The sequence below is a fragment of the Drosophila miranda genome, chromosome 4, assembly GCF_003369915.1.
Source record: "Drosophila miranda strain MSH22 chromosome 4, D.miranda_PacBio2.1, whole genome shotgun sequence".
NCBI classification, from domain to species: Eukaryota; Metazoa; Arthropoda; class Insecta; order Diptera; family Drosophilidae; genus Drosophila; species Drosophila miranda.
In genome coordinates, this window is record NC_046677.1 from 1,442,041 (window position 1) to 1,461,739 (window position 19,699).

Sequence of the window (19,699 nt, forward strand, 5' to 3'; positions counted from 1 at the left end):
AAGTCCCTTTTGACTGCAATCAGATCCCCACCAGCAAAAGATGTTCGGTCCATTCTATAAATAATACTTTTGAATAAAAATTAAATGATCACTGATAGAACAGTTAAGCCAGATTTCAGTTACAGTGATGGCGTCGAAGTTAAAAGACTCCCTATTTGCCTAACAGACTGCGTACGTTCTGATAGTGAATAGAAAAAAATTGAAGTAGCAGGGTCAGTAATTTTAGCATTTGTATGCAGGTCCTCGTATGCTCAGGCGATCAATAGTTCAAGTTCAAGATTTAGAAAGCAAAGAGTCATGGAGGAACATTTTTAAGGAGATATTGCGCTTATATAAAAAGGTAAATTTGGTCACAATTATGTCATTAAGCGAAGCGTTAAGTTTAGAACAAAGATGTTCAACATCCTTCGTTGTAGCCTCAGGTACGAGGGATGCTATTTATATTTCGGGAATTGGCAATACTAATGTCAATACTTAAAATCTGACATCGCCATAATAAACTTTGTCATTTTTTAGCACATATGTACGTCCAACGTTTTTATGAACAATTGCTTTTTGTTTTATTTACAATCAGTTAGAAAATCAATTTGGCAATACAATGGAAATTTCTCGAGAGGTTTTCGTTGGATTATTTTTCAAAACTTTCGACGTGTATTATCCCAACAAGAATTTGTCGATGAACTTAGTTCTTTATATGGCAAGAAAGAAATCACTATCAAAAGCGACAGGTTATCGCTGGTTTGCAGAATTTAGTAGTGGTCGTAGTTTAGTCGATGAAGCTTAGTCCGTTCGACCAAAATCAGTTGTTGTGCCACAAAACATCGATGTTGTGCGTGAACTTATAGTGCAAGATCATTTTTTTGCATTTCATGCATTTTGCATGAGCACTTAGTTGTAAAAATGTTTGTTCTCGTTGGTTACCCCATAACCCATACCCCATATCAATCGCTCAAAAAAAGGCTCGCGTCGATTGGAGTAAGGAAATGCTTACAAAGTTCGGCTGTGGTGCTTCAAAAGACGTTTATAAAATCGGGATAGGTTATGAATCATGAATATATGCGTATGAGCCGAAAACTAAACAGCAATCGTGTGGGTGTTCCAAGATAAGCCAAATCCGACAAAATCTGTACCAGCACGAAGCACTTTGAAGCAAATGGTCGCCTGTTTCTTTGGGAGAATGGGTCATGTCGCAATTGTTGCGCTAGAACACGAATCATTCTCCATCATGACAATGCGAGCTCACATCTCGACAAACAGGTGAACTTTTAAGCAGTTAAAACATCGAATTGATGACTCATTGAAGAGTTTAAAAACCATATTTTGGAGGTGTCTCAAGAGGAAGGGAAAAACTGCTAGCAATGGTTCGAACGAATACAAAAGTGTATTGATCATCGGGGGGAATATTTTGAAAAGCAACAAAGCCATTTTCATTAAAAAGTTTTGGTTTTTATTAGCTATTCCCGAAATATAAATAAAAGCCCTCATATAAGACGAGAAACAAATATTGCTTTCCGGAGGACCACAGCTCTAAGTTGTAGTCTCGAGCGAGATGGTGGAGTGCCACCCAAAGGGGATACTGAGGTACGGGGCCAAAAGCGTCAGGGGTAGAGGCGACAGGTGCGAATTCAGAAGTGGGGGAGTCTCAACGTCCCTGTTGACAAAAGCGTCGGTGAATTCAATAGTGGCGACAAAAACGCCGGCAACGGGATCAATATTGCCTTTACGATTGACTTCAAAATGGCAGCAAATGCAGCAGCCGGAGTCAGAGCACCATAATCGATCATCGCCGGTGAGGTCATTGGAGGAACAGGTAGATCCGGGACTGCAAGCGAATTTTCGATATTATTTTTAGGCACACTATAGTTAACCTTCTTTCTCTTTGGATACTTAGCTAAAACTTTAAGGTTTTTAAAATGAGATTCCATGGAGATAAACTTATCTTGCAGCATCCGGATTCCAGAGTGTACAACAGCGAATTCCGAACGAGTTTTTCTCATGAAAATTCGCATGTAACCTTCAATATCCCTGCAGTCGCAACAAGTCCAGTTGACAACGCGACCACCAATATGACCAAAACCCGCATAGCTAGTGTAGGCCGTGTTGTCACATAACCAGCAGAAGATAAACGTTTGCCTGGTAGCGACCGAACGGTTAACGTCATAGCGTTTGGCACAAGAGAAACTCATTGAAAAACGAGGGGGAACGTTGTGAGTTGCTGCGGACACCGCAACTCTACAGTTATACCCGATACTTAGTCAGTATGGCTCTCCTCCGGCAGACGCCGCTAATATTAAACGACACGACAAAGAGTGCGTGCGAGAGAGACAGAAAATCAGTCTGAGCGTGACGTCGGGCGCTGCGTAGCCAGTGCAAATTGATTTGTTCCTTTTGGGTATAAAAATGATCCGATCTGATCCAGATTCAGCAGTCTGATAGATATGGTCATTATCTATGATTCTGCGTTTTTAGTTTTCTCGAATCTGCAATATTGTGGATGCAACAGATTTTCGTCCTTTGTGGGGGCGGAAAAGGGTGGGGCGAAATTCTGAGATATACGTTTTATAGTGAGATCTAACAGAAGTGCGGATACCAAATTTGGTTACTCTAGCTTTAATAGTCTCTGAGATTTGTGGATGCCCCAGATTTTCGTCCTTTGCGGGGGCGGAAGGGGGTGTGGCGAAATTTGGACACGAAACGGTCAAGGTCCGATATCACAGGAGTGTGGATACCAAATTTGGTTGCTCTGGCTCTTATAGGTTCTGAGATCCTTGAACTCATATTTTCCAATTGGCAAAGCGGACCATGAAACCTGTGTGTTAGAGAGAGACAGAGCGAGAAAGAATGAAATTGTTTTCTTGATTCTGGCTATAATAATTATACGATCTGGTTGAGATTTTACACTCTAGAACATATAGTCATCCTCTACGATTCTGCGTTTTTGGCTTTATCGTATCTTTAAAAATGTGGATGCCACAGATTTTCGTCCTTTGTGGGGGCGGAAGTGGGCGGGGCGAAGTTTTGAAATATTTTTGTAGCAGTGACATATCACAGAAGTCAGGATACAAAACATCGTTGCTCTAGCTCTTATAGTCTTTGAGCACTAGGCGCTGAAGGGGACGGACAGACGGACAGACAGACATGGCTCAATCGACTAGGCTATTGATGCTGATCAAGAATATATATACTTTATGGGGTCGGAAACGATTCCTTCTGGACGTTACACACATCCACTTTTACCACAAATCTAATATACCCCAATACTCATTTTGAGTATCGGGTATAATAATATAAGCAATAAATATAAAAAAATAAAAAATGAAAAAAATAAAGCGAAGGAAGGTGAAATATAAGTCGGTGTGAGGTATATCCCATATGTTCAGTCGCAGAAATATACATACATAAGTAGTAGTACGAAATGCATATGACACTGATATCGAATTAATAAAGTTCACCCATTTAAAAATAACACCTCACACCACAGCACAATTGCACAACTGACAATAAAAGTATATTAAGTTCATACCAATAAAAAATTAATTAAATGGAATTACCACATTCTTATAGACATAGCACTTTTTGTACGTTTTATTACCTATAAATAGAATTAAGTGTATTGAATAAGGTCAGTATTAGAAACAGTACCACAACTGCCTGTCACTCATCTTTCATCGCAATCATCAGAGGCTGTCGCCATGTGTTCCGGACCTCAATTATGTACGGTATATAACCCAGCTTCCTACATAAAAACACACACATTTACAGCAGATGTATACAGTACAGTAGATAATACCATACCAAAGGCTACGGAAAGATTCATGGTCGGAGTAATTAGAAAGACAGAGTAGAAGATGAAGAGGAAAGTAATGCCTGGTAATGCGGGACCGGATAGAATACTAATTACATAAATACTATACTACAAGTACTAATTACGATAAACGCATGTGAATATTCGTAATTTAATAAGAGTTAGGGAATTAGTGGTGGATATAATCGTGTAGAGGGAAATATAATCCGAGCTTAGAACCCCAAAAGGTTGATGCAAGGAATAATTCGATCTACAAAGTGGTAGGGACAACGGTATATAGTTTCAAGTTGTTCAGGGCAGCAGCAGACAATTGCCTCGCACTGTGCCAGCACCGTGCGCTCCGGTCCCACATCGATCACGAGCGCTCGGAAGATCCACAATCTAAGCTAAGTTTTAGTTTCGCTCCCACCCCCGTTTTAACCGGCCGCGGTACCTCCACGTTACACATAAATGCCCTACGAAACCACACGCAAATAAATGAACATATGAAGATTATTGGAAACATGCCGTCCTGACCACGATTTTTTGTTCAGCGTCTCATTGGACGACGACGAATCCGCCATACTACAAAAACTAGTGAATCTAATAGGAATCGTGAAGTTTATGCGGCACAACAGATCAGGGCTATCTACGTCACCATTGATCAAGTTGTGCACAAAAATCACACCAGGGTTTACTAATAGCAAACTTCTAGAGTAAGATGACATTTTCGCACCCACATCCCAGCTAAGCCCCCGCAGAGCAAAGAATAACGAGGGGGAACGTTGTGAGTTGCTGCGGACACCGCAACTCTACAGTTATACCCGATACTTAGTCAGTATGGCTCTCCTCCGGCAGACGCCGCTAATCTTAAACGACACGACAAAGAGTGCGTGCGAGAGAGACAGAAAATCAGTCTGAGCGTGACGTCGGGCGCTGCGTAGCCACTGCAAATTGATTTCTTGCTTTTGGCTACAAAAATTATCCGATCTGATCCAGATTCAGCAATCTGATAGATATGGTCATTATCTATGATTCTGCGTTTTTAGTTTTCTCGAATGTGCAATATTGTGGATGCAACAGATTTTCGTCCTTTGTGGGGGCGGAAGGGGGTGGGGCGAAATTCTGAGATATACGTTTTATAGTGAGATCTAACAGAAGTGCGGATACCAAATTTGGTTACTCTAGCCTTAATAGTCTCTGAGATTTGTGGATGCCCCAGATTTTCGTCCTTTGCGGGGGCGGAAGGGGGTGTGGCGAAATTTGGACACGAAACGGTCAAGGTCCGATATCACAGGAGTGTGGATACCAAATTTGGTTGCTCTGGCTCTTATAGGTTCTGAGATCCTTGAACTCATATTTTGCAATTGGCAAAACCGACCATGAAACCTGTGTGTTAGAGAGAGACAGAGCGAGAAAGAATGAAATTGTTTTCTTGATTCTGGCTATAATAATTATACGATCTGGTTGAGTTTTTACACTCTAGAACATATAGTCATCCTCTACGACTCTGCGTTTTTGGTTTTATCGTATCTTTAAAAATGTGGATGCCACAGATTTTCGTCCTTTGTGGGGGCGGAAGTGGGCGGGGCGAAGTTTTGAAATATTTTTGTAGCAGTGACATATCACAGAAGTCTGGATCCAAAACATCGTTGCTCTAGCTCTTATAGTCTTTGAGCACTAGGCGCTGAAGGGGACGGACGGACGGACGGACAGACGGACAGACAGACAGGGCTCAATCGACTCGGCTATTGATGCTGATCAAGAATATATATACTTTATGGGGTCGGAAACGATTCCTTCTGGACGTTACACACATCCACTTTTACCACAAATCTAATACACCCCAATACTCATTTTGAGTATCGGGTATAAAAAGTTATTCTGTACTGATTATATACGGTCGTGGTGTACTTTGTACTGAAGGCACCATACATGAAGCCGTATTCCAAGATCGGACGAACTAGCGAGGTAAAGAGTCTTTGTTATATATTTCTTTGACCACCTCTTTATAGAAATGTGTTCAGAAAACTTTAGCTTGGCGTCTAATATAAAACCAAGATCATCTACCAAGCTGATTTTCTCAATCCACTGCAATCCACTCTAACAAATACGTGGTGGTTGATAGCCGAATTATAAATCCATGCTGAGTTGGAGATTTGAGTGACTTTCAGAGATTTTGCAAGTTCGGAGTTAAAACAAACAATTCTCAAACAATTTGGGAGTAGCGGATAACTTTGCTATACCTCTATAATTTTTTGCGTCAGACTTGCTACCTTTTTTATGGAGAGGAATTATAAACGATTTCTTCCAGATCGGGGGAAGCAAGAAGAATCGATGGATAGGGTGAATAGTTTAAGCAAGGGTCCACACAGAGCCGCGGCGCAGTACATGATGGGCCGGACAAGAGAAACATAAAGTAGTTTAGTGGTATAACGGTCATTAAATTCCTGAGACCATCTTTTAATAAAACCAAGAACCATTTGGCTTTATTCGAAATAGCGGATATATGGGAACTAAAACCTAAATGAGGTACAAAGTTAATTACCACGTCATTAAATTGGTACAGGTGATGCAAGAAAATGATATTGATTAACAAGTCAAAAAGGTAAGGCTTGTTGTGATGGGCGTGTACGACGGTCATGACGTTAAATTTGGAAATGTTAAGAGGAAGAGCGTTAATAATACACCAATTATTGAGAGCGTCGATATCCGATTGAAGAAATAACGGGGACACCGGATCACTATAGGAATGACATAGCTTGAAATCGTCAGCATACATTAGGACTCGGGAATGAGCTAAAACTTTGGGGAAGATCATTGATAAACAGGGTCAATAATAAGGGACCAAGATGGCTAACTTAAAGCACCCGACTTAATATCACTATATAATCCGGCATGATATCCCAATATTCAGCCAATTCAATATTACTTTGCCTACATATAAGATATAGTTAAGTTAATGTACTTAAAAAACTTACCATGCAACAAGCCGGAATTCGAATAGTTCCGGACCAATTATAATATAGGAAACAAAGTTTATAGCTTAATTTTTGAATTATATCCGGTCCATATTTAGCATCATCTTGTAATACGATGAAGTGAGTTGGGCTGACTGTACCTTGTCGCACCAATTGAGAAACTAAGAAGAAATCGTACATATGCGCTCTAGTTATGTGTTCATCAACCAAGGTTCCAGGCAATGGATTGTCAAATTGATTTGCACTTCCCTAAAAAATTAAATACAAATTTGTTAATAAAAATTATAAAATACTTATAATTGATGCTGTTAGACAATTAAGGTAATTGAATTTCACAAACATTTTTAAACCTTATAAAATTAAAATAAAATAAAAATTATTGTCTTCATTATACCCGATACTCAAAATGAGTATTGGGGTATATTAGATTTGTGGTAAAAGTGGATGTGTGTAACGTCCAGAAGGAATCGTTTCCGACCCCATAAAGTATATATATTCTTGATCAGCATCAATAGCCGAGTCGATTGAGCCCTGTCTGTCTGTCCGTCTGTCCGTCCGTCCGTCCGCCCGTCCGTCCGTCCGTCCGTCCGTCCGTCCGTCCGTCCGTCCGTCCGTCCGTCCCCTTCAGCGCCTAGTGCTCAAAGACTATAAGATCTAGAGCAACGATGTTTTGGATCCAGACTTCTGTGATATGTCACTGCTACAAAAATATTTAAAAACTTCGCCCCGCCCACTTCCGCCCCCACAAAGGACGAAAATCTGTGGCATCCACATTTTTAAAGATACGATAAAACCAAAAACGCAGAATCGTAGAGGATGACTAAATGTTCTAGAGTGTAAAATCTCAACCAGATCGTATAATTATTATAGCCAGAATCAAGAAAACAATTTCATTCTTTCTCGCTCTGTCTCTCTCTAACACACAGGTTTCATGGTCGGCTTTGCCAATTGCAAAATATTAGTTCAAGGATCTCAGAACCTATAAGAGCCAGAGCAACCAAATTTGGTATCCACACTCCTGTGATATCGGACCTTGACCGTTTCGTGTCCAAATTTCGCCACACCCCCTTCCGCCCCCGCAAAGGACGAAAATCTGGGGCATCCACAAATCTCAAAGACTATTAAGGCTAGAGTAACCAAATTTTGTATCCGCACTTCTGTTAGATCTCACTATAAAACGTATATCTCAGAATTTCGCCCCACCCTTTTCCGCCCCCACAAAGGACGAAAATCTGTTGCATCCACAATATTGCACATTCGAGAAAACTAAAAACGCAGAATCATAGATAATGACCATATCTATCAGATTGCTGAATCTGGATCAGATCAGATCATTTTTATAGCCAAAAGGAACAAATCAATTTGCACTGGCTACGCAGCGCCCGACGTCACGCTCAGACTGATTTTCTGTCTCTCTCGCACGAACTCCTTGTCGTGTCGTTTAATATTAGCGGCGTCTGCCGGAGGAGAGCCATACTGACTTAGTACCGGGTATAACTGTAGAGTTGCGGTCTCCGCAGCAACTCACAACGTTCCCCCTCGTTTATATCCATGGTTGCGTGATTAGCGGCAAAAAAGCTAAAATATGGAGAAGAAGAAGAGATCAAACGTATTTGCGATGTGGTTGATAGGGAAAATAAGAAAATATGAAAAGTGTCCAAGGAAAACAGGCATAGAGAACAAGTCAGCAAAAATGAACTTGTAGCCCAAATAGAACAAATGAGCAAAAAAGAACAGTTTCGAAGGAACTGGTTTAGTTTAACTCTTTTTTTCACTCACTCATGAGCAACACAACACAATTTCTAATAGATTTCGGGCTTTTTAATGAATTGCAGTATTTTTCATGGTGGGTTTTTTTAATACAAAAAAATTTGACCAAAGACTATACAATACCAAAATGTTGCATGAGCGACCAAAAAGCTGTTCTATGTTCTACCGCCGGGCAGGACGGAAGCGTCAGAGTGGTCGACCTAAGGACGAGCAGCGGAGACACGTTCAGGAGGCCAATTCACAAGTTGGCGCTTCTGCCACTGGTTTGAAGCCTTCCAGGCCTTCAACGGGGCCAGTGTAGCGCCATTTGGCGTATAATAATTGTTATTAGGATCGAATTTTATGAAGTCTATTGTAAGTTAGGCTAGGGCAAAGCGGGAGCGCAATAAAAGTTCGCTCTCTCGCTCTTGGCGAATTCGCCCCGCTTTGCCACCGTAGGTAAGATAGGCGAAGAAGAAATTGTTTTGAATATATGAAAAAAGTCGAGAAAAATCTATTGAAACGAACGCACGCACTCCTTTTTTTTCGTCGTCGTAAAATACAATAATTTGCAGTCACCCAAGTTTTACGGTCTCTTTTATTTAGAAAAACTATTCTAAATTTTCATAATTATCAAGTATTACACAAACGTCTCCGCTGTAGTGGGTTGAAGATATATGTAGTTCCATGTAGAACAAACAAAAAAGGTTCAAAAATGTTCAAAAAGGTACATGTGCTCTCAAAAATATTAATTTATTGTTTATATGTTTCAAATCTGTAGTGGCCAGTTGTGACTCTAAAACTCCAGAGAACAGCTTGGGAGGTACGGCCCTCGCGTTTAACATTAACTCTGCTCTTTACAAAAACAAGATAAGAGATCAATTACAAGAGAGCAGTAGTTAAAGCTTCCATTGAAGAGCTTAATGTCTAATTTAGATAAGCAGCGTGGATCTGTGGGAGTTATGTTTTAAAGCTTTACTAGAAATCATACGATTACTCCGTTAGTCGTGGAAGCTATGTGTAAGCTTTGCTTAGCATCGTACGATTACTCCGTTAGTCGTGGAAGCGATGTGTAAGCTTTGCTTAGCATCGTACGATTACTCCGTTATCTAGGGAAGCAAGGTGTAAGCTTTGTCTAAAATCGTACGATTACCCCGTTGGTTGTGGAAGGTAAAGTTCCGATCGTAAGGGCTAATGCAAGTAATAGAACTTCTGGCTAGATCATTGCTATAGTGAAGCTGTGCGAATTCGGATGTGTCTTTTTATACAAATATATATATCCAAGTGAATTTGAAAACGTTGTGCAATCAAACACGTGCCAAGTAAATTGAAGTTCTGGTGGACTACATTATTCATTTTGGATTAAGAAAAATAAAAGGTATTTGGACCTTACAATAGTGACACAGCTTTAACAGTCTCGTAACACTGCGAAAGAAAAACCAATTGACCCCCCTCCAAGAACGAGGTCGTCAAAGTCCATCGATTTCTTAGTAGATCTGGGAAAGACCTCGGATTTCCCAGGAACCAGCATCTACATAAACCAACGATAACTACAACCAAATAAACCAGAAAGAGCCGTCCGAAGATATACTAGAGTGAAACCCGAAGTTAGGTGGATGCATACTTGAGCGGAAGTACATTTTGGAGTAAGACGAGAAGAATGGTTTTCTTGCGAATTCGGAGAAACTAATATGCCGCACTCGTCACCCTTCTCGCTTATGAATTAATTCCCATTATAATGTTCCAAAGGAATTACTAGAGCACTTGGTAGGCACTTTTTTTCCAAACTTATCATTCAATAGAGGTCATAACACATTTAACGAATATTTTGTTAAAAGTCCACCAATCAAAGTACAACTTCCACAGATCTTTTCACTTCAAATACAGCTTTTCCTTCGCTATAAAAGTAAAATAAATCCATTGAAATGCGATGGTTACACAGCCTCGGGCTTCTCACCGAAAGAAGATTACATCGGAGAAGAAGGAACATCGGCAAACTAGCATAACCTCGACCAAAAATCGACCAATGGTCCAACTTTCGAAGATGTGCAGACGTCAGCAGACTCCTGAATCTCTGTAAAAACATTATAGGAGTTAAAGCGCCGTACTGAGAAGACCGTGAAGTGCTATATGAAGCTTATATGACTCTATGACGAGACCATGAAGCTTTACGCTGCCAAGATTGATAGGTGCATCATAGCGAGGGCCAATAGGTTAGTTAAAATTTGATCCAAAATCAATCACCAAAGCATCAGAAAACCAGAGAAAATATAATTTCAACCGGAAAGTAAACGAAAATCAGAAACTTAACATACGCCTCTGCAAGTATCGGCGGGCACCTCTAACATCATCTGTTATGTCAACAGCCTGTGACCAGCCTGCTTCCAGTGGCCTGTTAGGCGCAACAGTATGCTGTTAACGCGGGTTCTGCTGTTAACTGAGGAAGTCGCTTTCTGGTTTTTCTGTTCGCCTGGTAATAAAATATCGAAAAATACCGTTTTGGCATCGTTTCGTCACGGAATTTCCTTTTTCGATGCCGTTGGTGCTTTTAATGTGGGTTTTAACGGAAACGATACTTAATTATACCCGATACTCAAAATGAGTATTGGGGTATATTAGATTTGTGGTAAAAGTGGATGTGTGTAACGTCCAGAAGGAATCGTTTCCGACCCCATAAATTATATATATTCTTGATCAGCATCAATAGCCGAGTCGATTGAGCCATGTCTGTCTGTCCGTCTGTCCGTCCGTCCGTCTGTCCGTCCCTATCAGTGCCTAGTGCCCAAAGACTATAAGAGCTAGAGCAACGAAATTTTAAATCCGGACTTCTGTGATATGTCACTGTTACGAGAATGTTTCAAAACTTTGCCCCGCCCACTTCCGCCCCCACAAAGGACGAAAATCTGTGGCATCCACATTTTTAAAGATACGATAAAACCAAAAACGCAGAATCGTAGAGGATGACTATATGTTCTAGAGTGTAAAATCTCAATTAGATCGTATAATTATTATAGCCAGAATCAAGAAAACAATTTCATTCTTTCTCGCTCTGTCTCTCTCTAACACACAGGCTTCATGGTCGGTTTTGCCAATTGCAAAATATGAGTTCAAGGATCTCAGAACCTATAAGATCCAGAGCAACCAAATTTGGTATCCACACTCCTGTGATATCGGACCTTGACCGTTTCGTGTCAAAATTTCGCAACACACCCCCTTCCTCCCCCGCAAAGGACGAAAATCTGGGGCATCCACAAATCTCAGAGACTATTAAGGCTAGAGTAACCAAATTTGGTATCCGCAAACCATGAAACCTGTGTGTTAGAGAGAGACAGAGCGAGAAAGAATGATATTGTTTTCTTGATTCTGGCTATAATAATTATACGATCTGGTTGAGATTTTACACTCTAGAACATATAGTCACCCTCTACGATTCTGCGTTTTTGGTTTTATCGTATCTTTAAAAATGTGGATGCCACAGATTTTCGTCCTTTGTGGGGGCGGAAGTGGGCGGGGCGAAGTTTTGAAATATTTTTGTAGCAGTGACATATCACAGAAGTCTGGATCCAAAACATCGTTGCTCTAGATCTTATAGTCTTTGAGCACTAGGCGCTGAAGGGGACGGACGGACGGACGGACGGACGGACGGACAGACGGACAGACAGACAGGGCTCAATCGACTCGGCTATTGATGCTGATCAAGAATATATATACTTTATGGGGTCGGAAACGATTCCTTCTGGACGTTACACACATCCAATTTTACCACAAATCTAATATACCCCAATACTCATTTTGAGTATCGGGTATAAAAATCATAAAAAAATTCTGTTTTACATACTACACGTATATTAGTTTTGATACGAAATTTATGTCTATTGAGTCAATAAACGCTTTCGAGTGTATGTACGGAAAGTGAAAACGAAAATATTTTTGTTGTATGTATGTTGCTTATATGACGATCGGCGCAAGACAGCCCAAGGGCACGGGGATAGAATTGTCCGTGCCCTTATAAAAGTGAGAGAACGAAAAGAAGGATAGAAGGAAAGCTCTCAAACAGCTTGGGCTTAAGCTAAGACGAAGTACGGGCCAAATCCCAGTCCAATGGTGAACCTCGAGAGTTGTCTTTCTCCCAAAGGCAGGAAAGTGGAGCATTGTTGGTCCCAATGACTACACTTCCTTTTTAATAATAACAGTGGGAAAGCTGCTGGACATACACATTAGGAATGATGGAGAAGGACTGAAGTCAACTAAACGGAATGCTTACACCAAAGGGAAATTGGTGGAGACGGCACTGAACTCGTTAGTAGTTGTCAAAAGGAACGCTCTTCACAATAAATAATATGCACTAGGAGAATTTTTTAAAGTTTCCCGAGCATTTAACAACGTGGCTACGAAGGCAATAACAGATCGCCTAGAAGCGACCAACAATCAACCTGTGGATAAAGAATCTTCTAAGTTGTAGACGGGTGCATTCGGAGTGGGACAACACTTCCTTGGTAAAAGGGGCACCTAAGGCACACCTCAGGGTTAAGTCCTGTTGCCCCTCCTGTGGGATCTGGTGATCGTCAACCTCATCAATATATATGAAAGGAAGGGCCCAAAAATAACAGCTTATGCAGATGACATAAGCATACTTAATGGAACGTACACTTAGGGAGATACCTGAGTGGGCGGAAAGAGTAGGACTGAGTATCAACGCAGACAAGACGGACCTCATCCTCTTTGCCAAGTGGTACAAGGTAACGATATGGACCCCCCGAAAACACAAGTCTAATACCTGGGCACAGTTCTGGACAGTAAATTGCCACGGAAACCCAATGTAGTGGAAAGGATGAAAAAGACCACCATTGTGCTTTACGCATGTGTGACGGCCTGCTAGTTAACAGAAACTGTAACCCTACGGTGCTGTTATACGCACGGCAAGTCCATCAACATCGATATCTATATCGATGTCAGCATAGAGATCATCTTCGATAGATTGTCACGCCGGAAAACAACACGAAAAGAATTAACAATTAAGAATTAATCACCTATACATAATCCTACTCTTATACCAATAAAAACTACAATAATACTCGAAAAGCCATCCCTTCACAGTTCAGAAGTGGGATTATTAGAGTTGTGTAGAGCGGAAAAGTTGTAAGAGAAACTCAAGAAAAGCGGCAGGAATCGTCGGCGTGGGAAGTTTGCAATGGGATGTGTTCCTTTTCTACGTGGATTCAAAGTTTAGCGATCAGGAATCTTAGTGAACCTGGGAAAAAGAGTCTCGAGAAATTGCATCAGGAATCTGTGTGAGTCTGTCGATATATGTATGTATGTATGTACATACAAAGATCTTGTGAGTATATGTAGCTTCATTGTGAAATACCTACATATATATCAGTTGTCTTGTGAATTTCTTGTGCGTGCAGCTTAAAAGCAGACAAAGTCATTGAGAGAGAGACAAGCATACTAAGGAAAATGGTGAAAATAGCGGACCTTAAGGGGCACCAGTGTAGGTTCCTTATACGAGAGAGGAACTTGGCACTTTCTGGGTCCAGACCCGAATTAATACAACGACTAATTGAGTATGAAAAATCGGAAGACGTAGAATTGCCACAAGGAGCTGGAATCACTAGTCAACATGAGGAGACGCTGACGTCACAATCCGCTGCGATTTCACGTATGCAAAACGAAATGACGGAGCTGAAGAATATGATGGCTCAGTTGGTTACCATGCAAATGCATAACGCAGAGGCAACAGCTAGTCAGCAGCAGCAAATCACAGAAGAGGATACCCAAGAGATTTTCCAAGACAATAACCCTGGTGGACAGGCGATCAAAAACGTTAGGCAAGCATCGGTCAAAGAAATAGCAAACACCTTGCCAGAGTTTGACCTAAGCGACGATAACGCCATCTCCGTTAACCAGTTCATCGATCGTGTCAACAAAGTAGTTGATGCTTACCAATGGGACGAGAAATTTGTATTGCTAGCGATTTATACACGGCTCAAGGGTCCCGCCAAAATGTGGTTCGACTCTTCGACATTTCTACACAACACGTGGAACAACTTCGCTGCAGCCATACAAGACGAGTTTGAATCTAACCCAGACGAGGCAGAAGTTCACTTTAATATGGCTAATGCAACCAGACGATCGAAGGAAACCGTGAAGCAGTACTGTTTCCGGATGTCCGCCCTTGGCGTGAGGTACAAACTTAGTGAAGCAGCTGTAATAAGATATGTTCGATCAGGTCTACAGCACCGCGAATTGCAAAACAGTATTGCAGCAATGCACTTTTCGACTATGAAGCAGTTTCGTGATGCAGCTGAATCTTATTTCGTAAATAGAGGTCGGCCAATTGCGAACAAAAAGGAATTCTTATCAAAAGGCAAAAACTTCGAGACAAAACAGGACAACGGTGTAAGGCCAATAAAACCGAAGGAAGTTCAGAAGTGCTATAATTGTGGAGAAGTGGGGCATTTAGCTAATTTTGCGCTGTACCAAATGCAACAAATTTCATGCCCCCAATGAAAATTGCCAAGCTAAAAATTTATTGCGTTTGGGCGCCTCGAATCAAGACAACATATTTACCAGGCAAATCTACATAAAGTCGTGTAGCAGTATACGTAGCAGACGACGATCTCTTGCAGGAGGACTTCCTGCTGGGACAGGACGTCATCATTAGTGCTCTTCTATCGCTTAAGTTTGAGCCAGGCGACACGAAAGTTAAACGAGCAGTTCATCAGTCGGTAGCTCTTGAAAACGACATCATAGCTAACCAACTTCTTGTTAATTTTCAGATCGATCAAGAAAGAAACCAAATGCGCAGCTTGCTGCAGAAGTTTGCCAATGTTTTTTCTACAGGATTGCAAGGCATAGGCAAAACAAACATCTTTCAAGCCAATATCATCGTTGAGAGTGGCCAGGTGGTTTCTCAATCGCCATACCGAGTTGCCGAGCCAAAGAAGGAAATTGTGAACGAGCTGTTGGATTACGACATTATCACCTCATCCACATCAGAGTACGCCAGCCTGGTGGTACTCATCAAGAAACCAAACGTTAGTGATCGACTCTGTGTTGATTATCGCCGCCTGAACAAGCTGATCAAGAAGGAAAATTTCCCAGTACCAAATATTGAGGAGCGTCTGCAGGAGGCAAAGCGGTTTAAATACTTTTCGTCACTAGACCTCAACAGCGGGTATTATCAGATTGAAGTAGCACCGGAAAGTAGAAAGTTTACTGCATTTATCACCACGGATGGACTATATGAGTTCAAGCGACTGCCGTTTGGGCTAAAGACTGCACCTGCTGTTTTCAATCGACTCATGGCAGAATTGCAAAAGCGAGTGCAGAAAGGCGACAAGATACATTACATGGACGACATCGTAATTGGTAGTCAGACGTTTGACGAGATGTATGAGAAGCTTGCGCGAATCCTTCAAGTATTGCAGGTGTGCGGATTAACTCTAAATCTGAAGAAATGTGAATTGTATAAGCAATCGTTACATTCCTGGGTCATCGGATACACGCTGACGGCATCAATCCGGGAGAGATTAAGACGAATGCCATTTTATTGTTCCCGACGCCGAGCAAGCAATGTTACCGAAGTACGACAGTTTTTAGGCCTCAGCGGATACTTCAGGAAATTTATTGCTGGATATGCCATTATTTCGGAGCCCTTGCGTACCCTATTGCGCAAAGACCAAAAATTTAGGTGGGAACTGCCCCAGCAAGATGCTTTTGCGGAGTTAAAAAGATGATTGATAACGAATCCTGTTGTCGTCAGCTACCGCCTAGATGCTGATCATGAACTACATACGGATGCCAGTGCCGTTGGTTTAGCCGGGGTATTGCTGCAAAAGGAGGCGGATAAAATGAAGCCAATTGCTTATTATAGCCGAGCAACCACCAAACCAGAGAAAAACTACCACAGTTACGAGCTAGAAGCTCTTGCCGTCGTCGAGTCGTTGGAGCGATTCAAATACTACATCTATGGTAAGAGATTCAAAGTTGTTACCGATTGTAATGCCCTGAAAACATCAATGGAGAAGCGAGATCTGATACCCCGAATTGCAAGATGGTGGTTGCGTATTCAAGAATTTGCGATAGACATTATTCATCGAGCTGGAACACAGATGAGTCACGTTGACGCGCTAAGTCGAGCTCCATTTGAGGATGGACATGAGATGGAAACAGCATGCATGAAAATTTCAAAGACCATCATCGACGAGGCTGATTGGTTATTCACTATACAATTAAAGAATGCGAAAATCCAGAAAATTGTAGCTGATATGAAAATCGATAAGAGATCTGAGAATGACGAGTATGTGATTGAGCAAGATCGCATTTTTCGCAAATATGACAGCAAGCTGTTATGGGTTGTGCCGAAGCAGTTAAGATTCTATATTTTACACGAATGTCACGACAAGTCCGGCCACATGAGCACAGATAAAACAACTATTCGGATTCTAAAGTTGTTTTGGTTTCCCCGAATGCGCAACTTCGTTAAGAGCTACATAAAGTCATGTGTGGGCTGTGCGCTATATAAGATACCAGGACGACGTCAGGAAGGCCAGTACCATTATAATGACATCAAGCCGATCCCTTTTTCGACCGTACACATGGACCATCTGGGACCTTTTCCAAGCAGTTCAAAACGGAATGAGCATATTCTTGTTATTGTCGACGCATTTACTAAATTCACCATAGTGCGAGCGGTAAAAAGTACAGTAACTAAACACGTCTTTGATACGCTGCAGGACGTAACCAGCTATTTGGGAATGCCGAACCGAATCATCACCGATCGTGGTACCGCTTTTACGTCGAAGGATTTTGAAAATTATTTTAGATCGAATAATATGAAGCATGTACTCAATGCAGTAAGGGTACCAAGAGCTAACGGTCATGCAGATAAAACGTCCAAATACGATCAATCAAGTGGAGCATCAACACCATGGTAAATAGCACTACTAAATGCTCTCCGTTTCAGTTATTGTATGGCTACGAGCCACGTGATATCCTTAAAAACACCTTGACGAGCGTGATCCAAGATCAGGATCCGAAAATGATGACAGATGCCGAGTTAGAGAAGCTACGAGCAGATGCTGCGACTCCAGTCAACGATCATAGGGCGGCAGCTAAGAAACGTTATGATGCTCGACATTCCAAGCCAACCCCACATATAGCCTGAGTGAACTTGTCTTAGTCGAGAATGAGCCGCTATTTATTGTCAACAAGGTGCTGCCAAACGACAGATATCTAGTGGAAGATATCCCTCATGCACAACGGAAGCAAAGGCACTACAAGTCGGTGTATTCATCTGAAAGGATGAAACGCTGGTTGCGAACTCCCACCCGATGAGCCAGATGAAGATGACGATATGGAAGGCGACTCATTCCAAGGATCTCGCGAGGACGCTGCGAATTGTCAGGAAAGGCCGACTGTGACGGGCTGCTAGTTAACAGAAACTGTAACGCTACGGTGCTGTTATACGCACGGCAAGTCCATCAACATCGATGTCACCTACTCTAATGCACTGGATCTACATCTCGGTAGTATGACAAAGTCTCCTGTATGGAGTCTTAGTGTGGTGGTAAGCTACCGAAAATAGGACGAACCTTATAGAAAAGACTCAGCGACAGGCTCTGCTCTGTATTACAAGGCGCTGAGGTCAACCCCAACAAAAGCACTCGAAACATCACTTGGAATCGACCCATTGGACATCCACGCTCGTCTTACTGCAGAAAAGGCATCACAGCGCCTCATCGCATCAGGAAACATGCCGCCACAAGGATACGGGCATACTTTAATTGGCAGGGACATGACAAGATCCACTGATTACATGACCCCCCAAACTTTATTTCGACGTGAGAACTACCCCATCTTTGGGAGCCGAAGACTGGAAAAATGGAAGGGACCAAACCGAGCACCTCAACTTATACACAGACGGCTCCAAGATGAACTGAGGAGTGGAAGCGGGCCTATAATGTACAACCCCTGAGATAAGGCTGTCATATAAGCTACCGGAGCGATGCAGTCACAGGCGGAAGTTTTTGCCATGAGGAAAGCAGCAGAGGTCGCTCTGCTTGCGGTCAGCCTATTCGCCGACAGCCAAGCGGCGATAAGATCCAGGCAGTCGTCCAGGTCAGTTCAGAAGTGTCTTGGCGAGCAGGGAGGTCAGTGCGGATATACTCCCAGTAGTGTTGGGTCGTTCATGAACGAACGAACAAAAATTAACTATTCATGGAAGTGAACGAACTGAATAAGTTCATCTTATTCGTTCTTTTTCGTTCATCGTTCTTTTTTGTTCATCGCTATGTTTGAGCTGGTATGGCAGCTCTTTTTGTTTTGCTCATTTCGTTTTGTTCGCTATTTTTGAGCTGGTATGGCAACTCTTTTGTTGTGGCGGACTCTGGCAAGAAAGTTGAAAAGAAAAAAAAACTGTTTTGAAATGTCGCTTAAACGTAAATTTAGTGATTTATGGAATCACTTCGACGCTATAGATGACAAAAAGGCAAAGTGCAAGTACTGCAAGTCGGAGTTGAGAATGGCCGGACGTTTTGGGGATTTGGAAAATAATATTTTGTATGCGGAGAGCACCATACTAGAGCCAAGATTAAAAAAACGGGGTTTTAGGTCCGATGAATGCTATGAAAAAACAGTTGCAGCTCTACAATATAAGATCGCTCAAACGGGATTGGTGGATAATGTTGCTGATGATCTGTCTTCACAAATCGAAACCGTCAAAACGTCGCCAACAAAAAGTTGCATTTGGGACATTTCTATATATATATATATATAGAAAGCAGGACCCTTTGATCTGGTGGACGCAGGTATATATAGAAAAACGGCTATACGAATATGCGTTGAAACGTCTTTGTTTGGTGGCCACGTCGATGCCATGTGAGCGCCTTTTTTCTGCAGCAGGAGAAATAGTCCGCAAAAGACGAACGCTTTTGACGCCCAATAAGGTTGAAAGCCTTATGTTTTTACATAATAATATGTGAAATACTTAAAAAAGGTGTGTATTTTATCGGTTTTAAAATTATAATGGACAACATAAGTAAAATTGATTATTGTTTTTCAGCACCGACTTCTAATACATAAAAAATGGAAAACGAGATACTTAATTGAAACAGTTGGTTGTGTCCTAACGATATCAAGTACTAAGTACAAATTAAAATAAATTTAAGAAGTTAAAACG

At 41.6% G+C, this 19,699-nt stretch overlaps 1 protein-coding gene across 1 annotated transcript in view; it reads right to left on the minus strand.

Annotated features, from left to right (window-relative positions):
• LOC117189156 (protein argonaute-3) overlaps positions 1-19,699 on the minus strand; it is a 339,488-nt gene that overhangs the window by 14,053 nt on the left and 305,736 nt on the right. Inside the window, exon 7 of the mRNA XM_033394224.1 lies at positions 6,766-7,014. Within this exon, the coding sequence (XP_033250115.1) occupies positions 6,766-7,014 (249 nt within the window). The remainder of the gene's footprint in view (positions 1-6,765; positions 7,015-19,699) is intronic.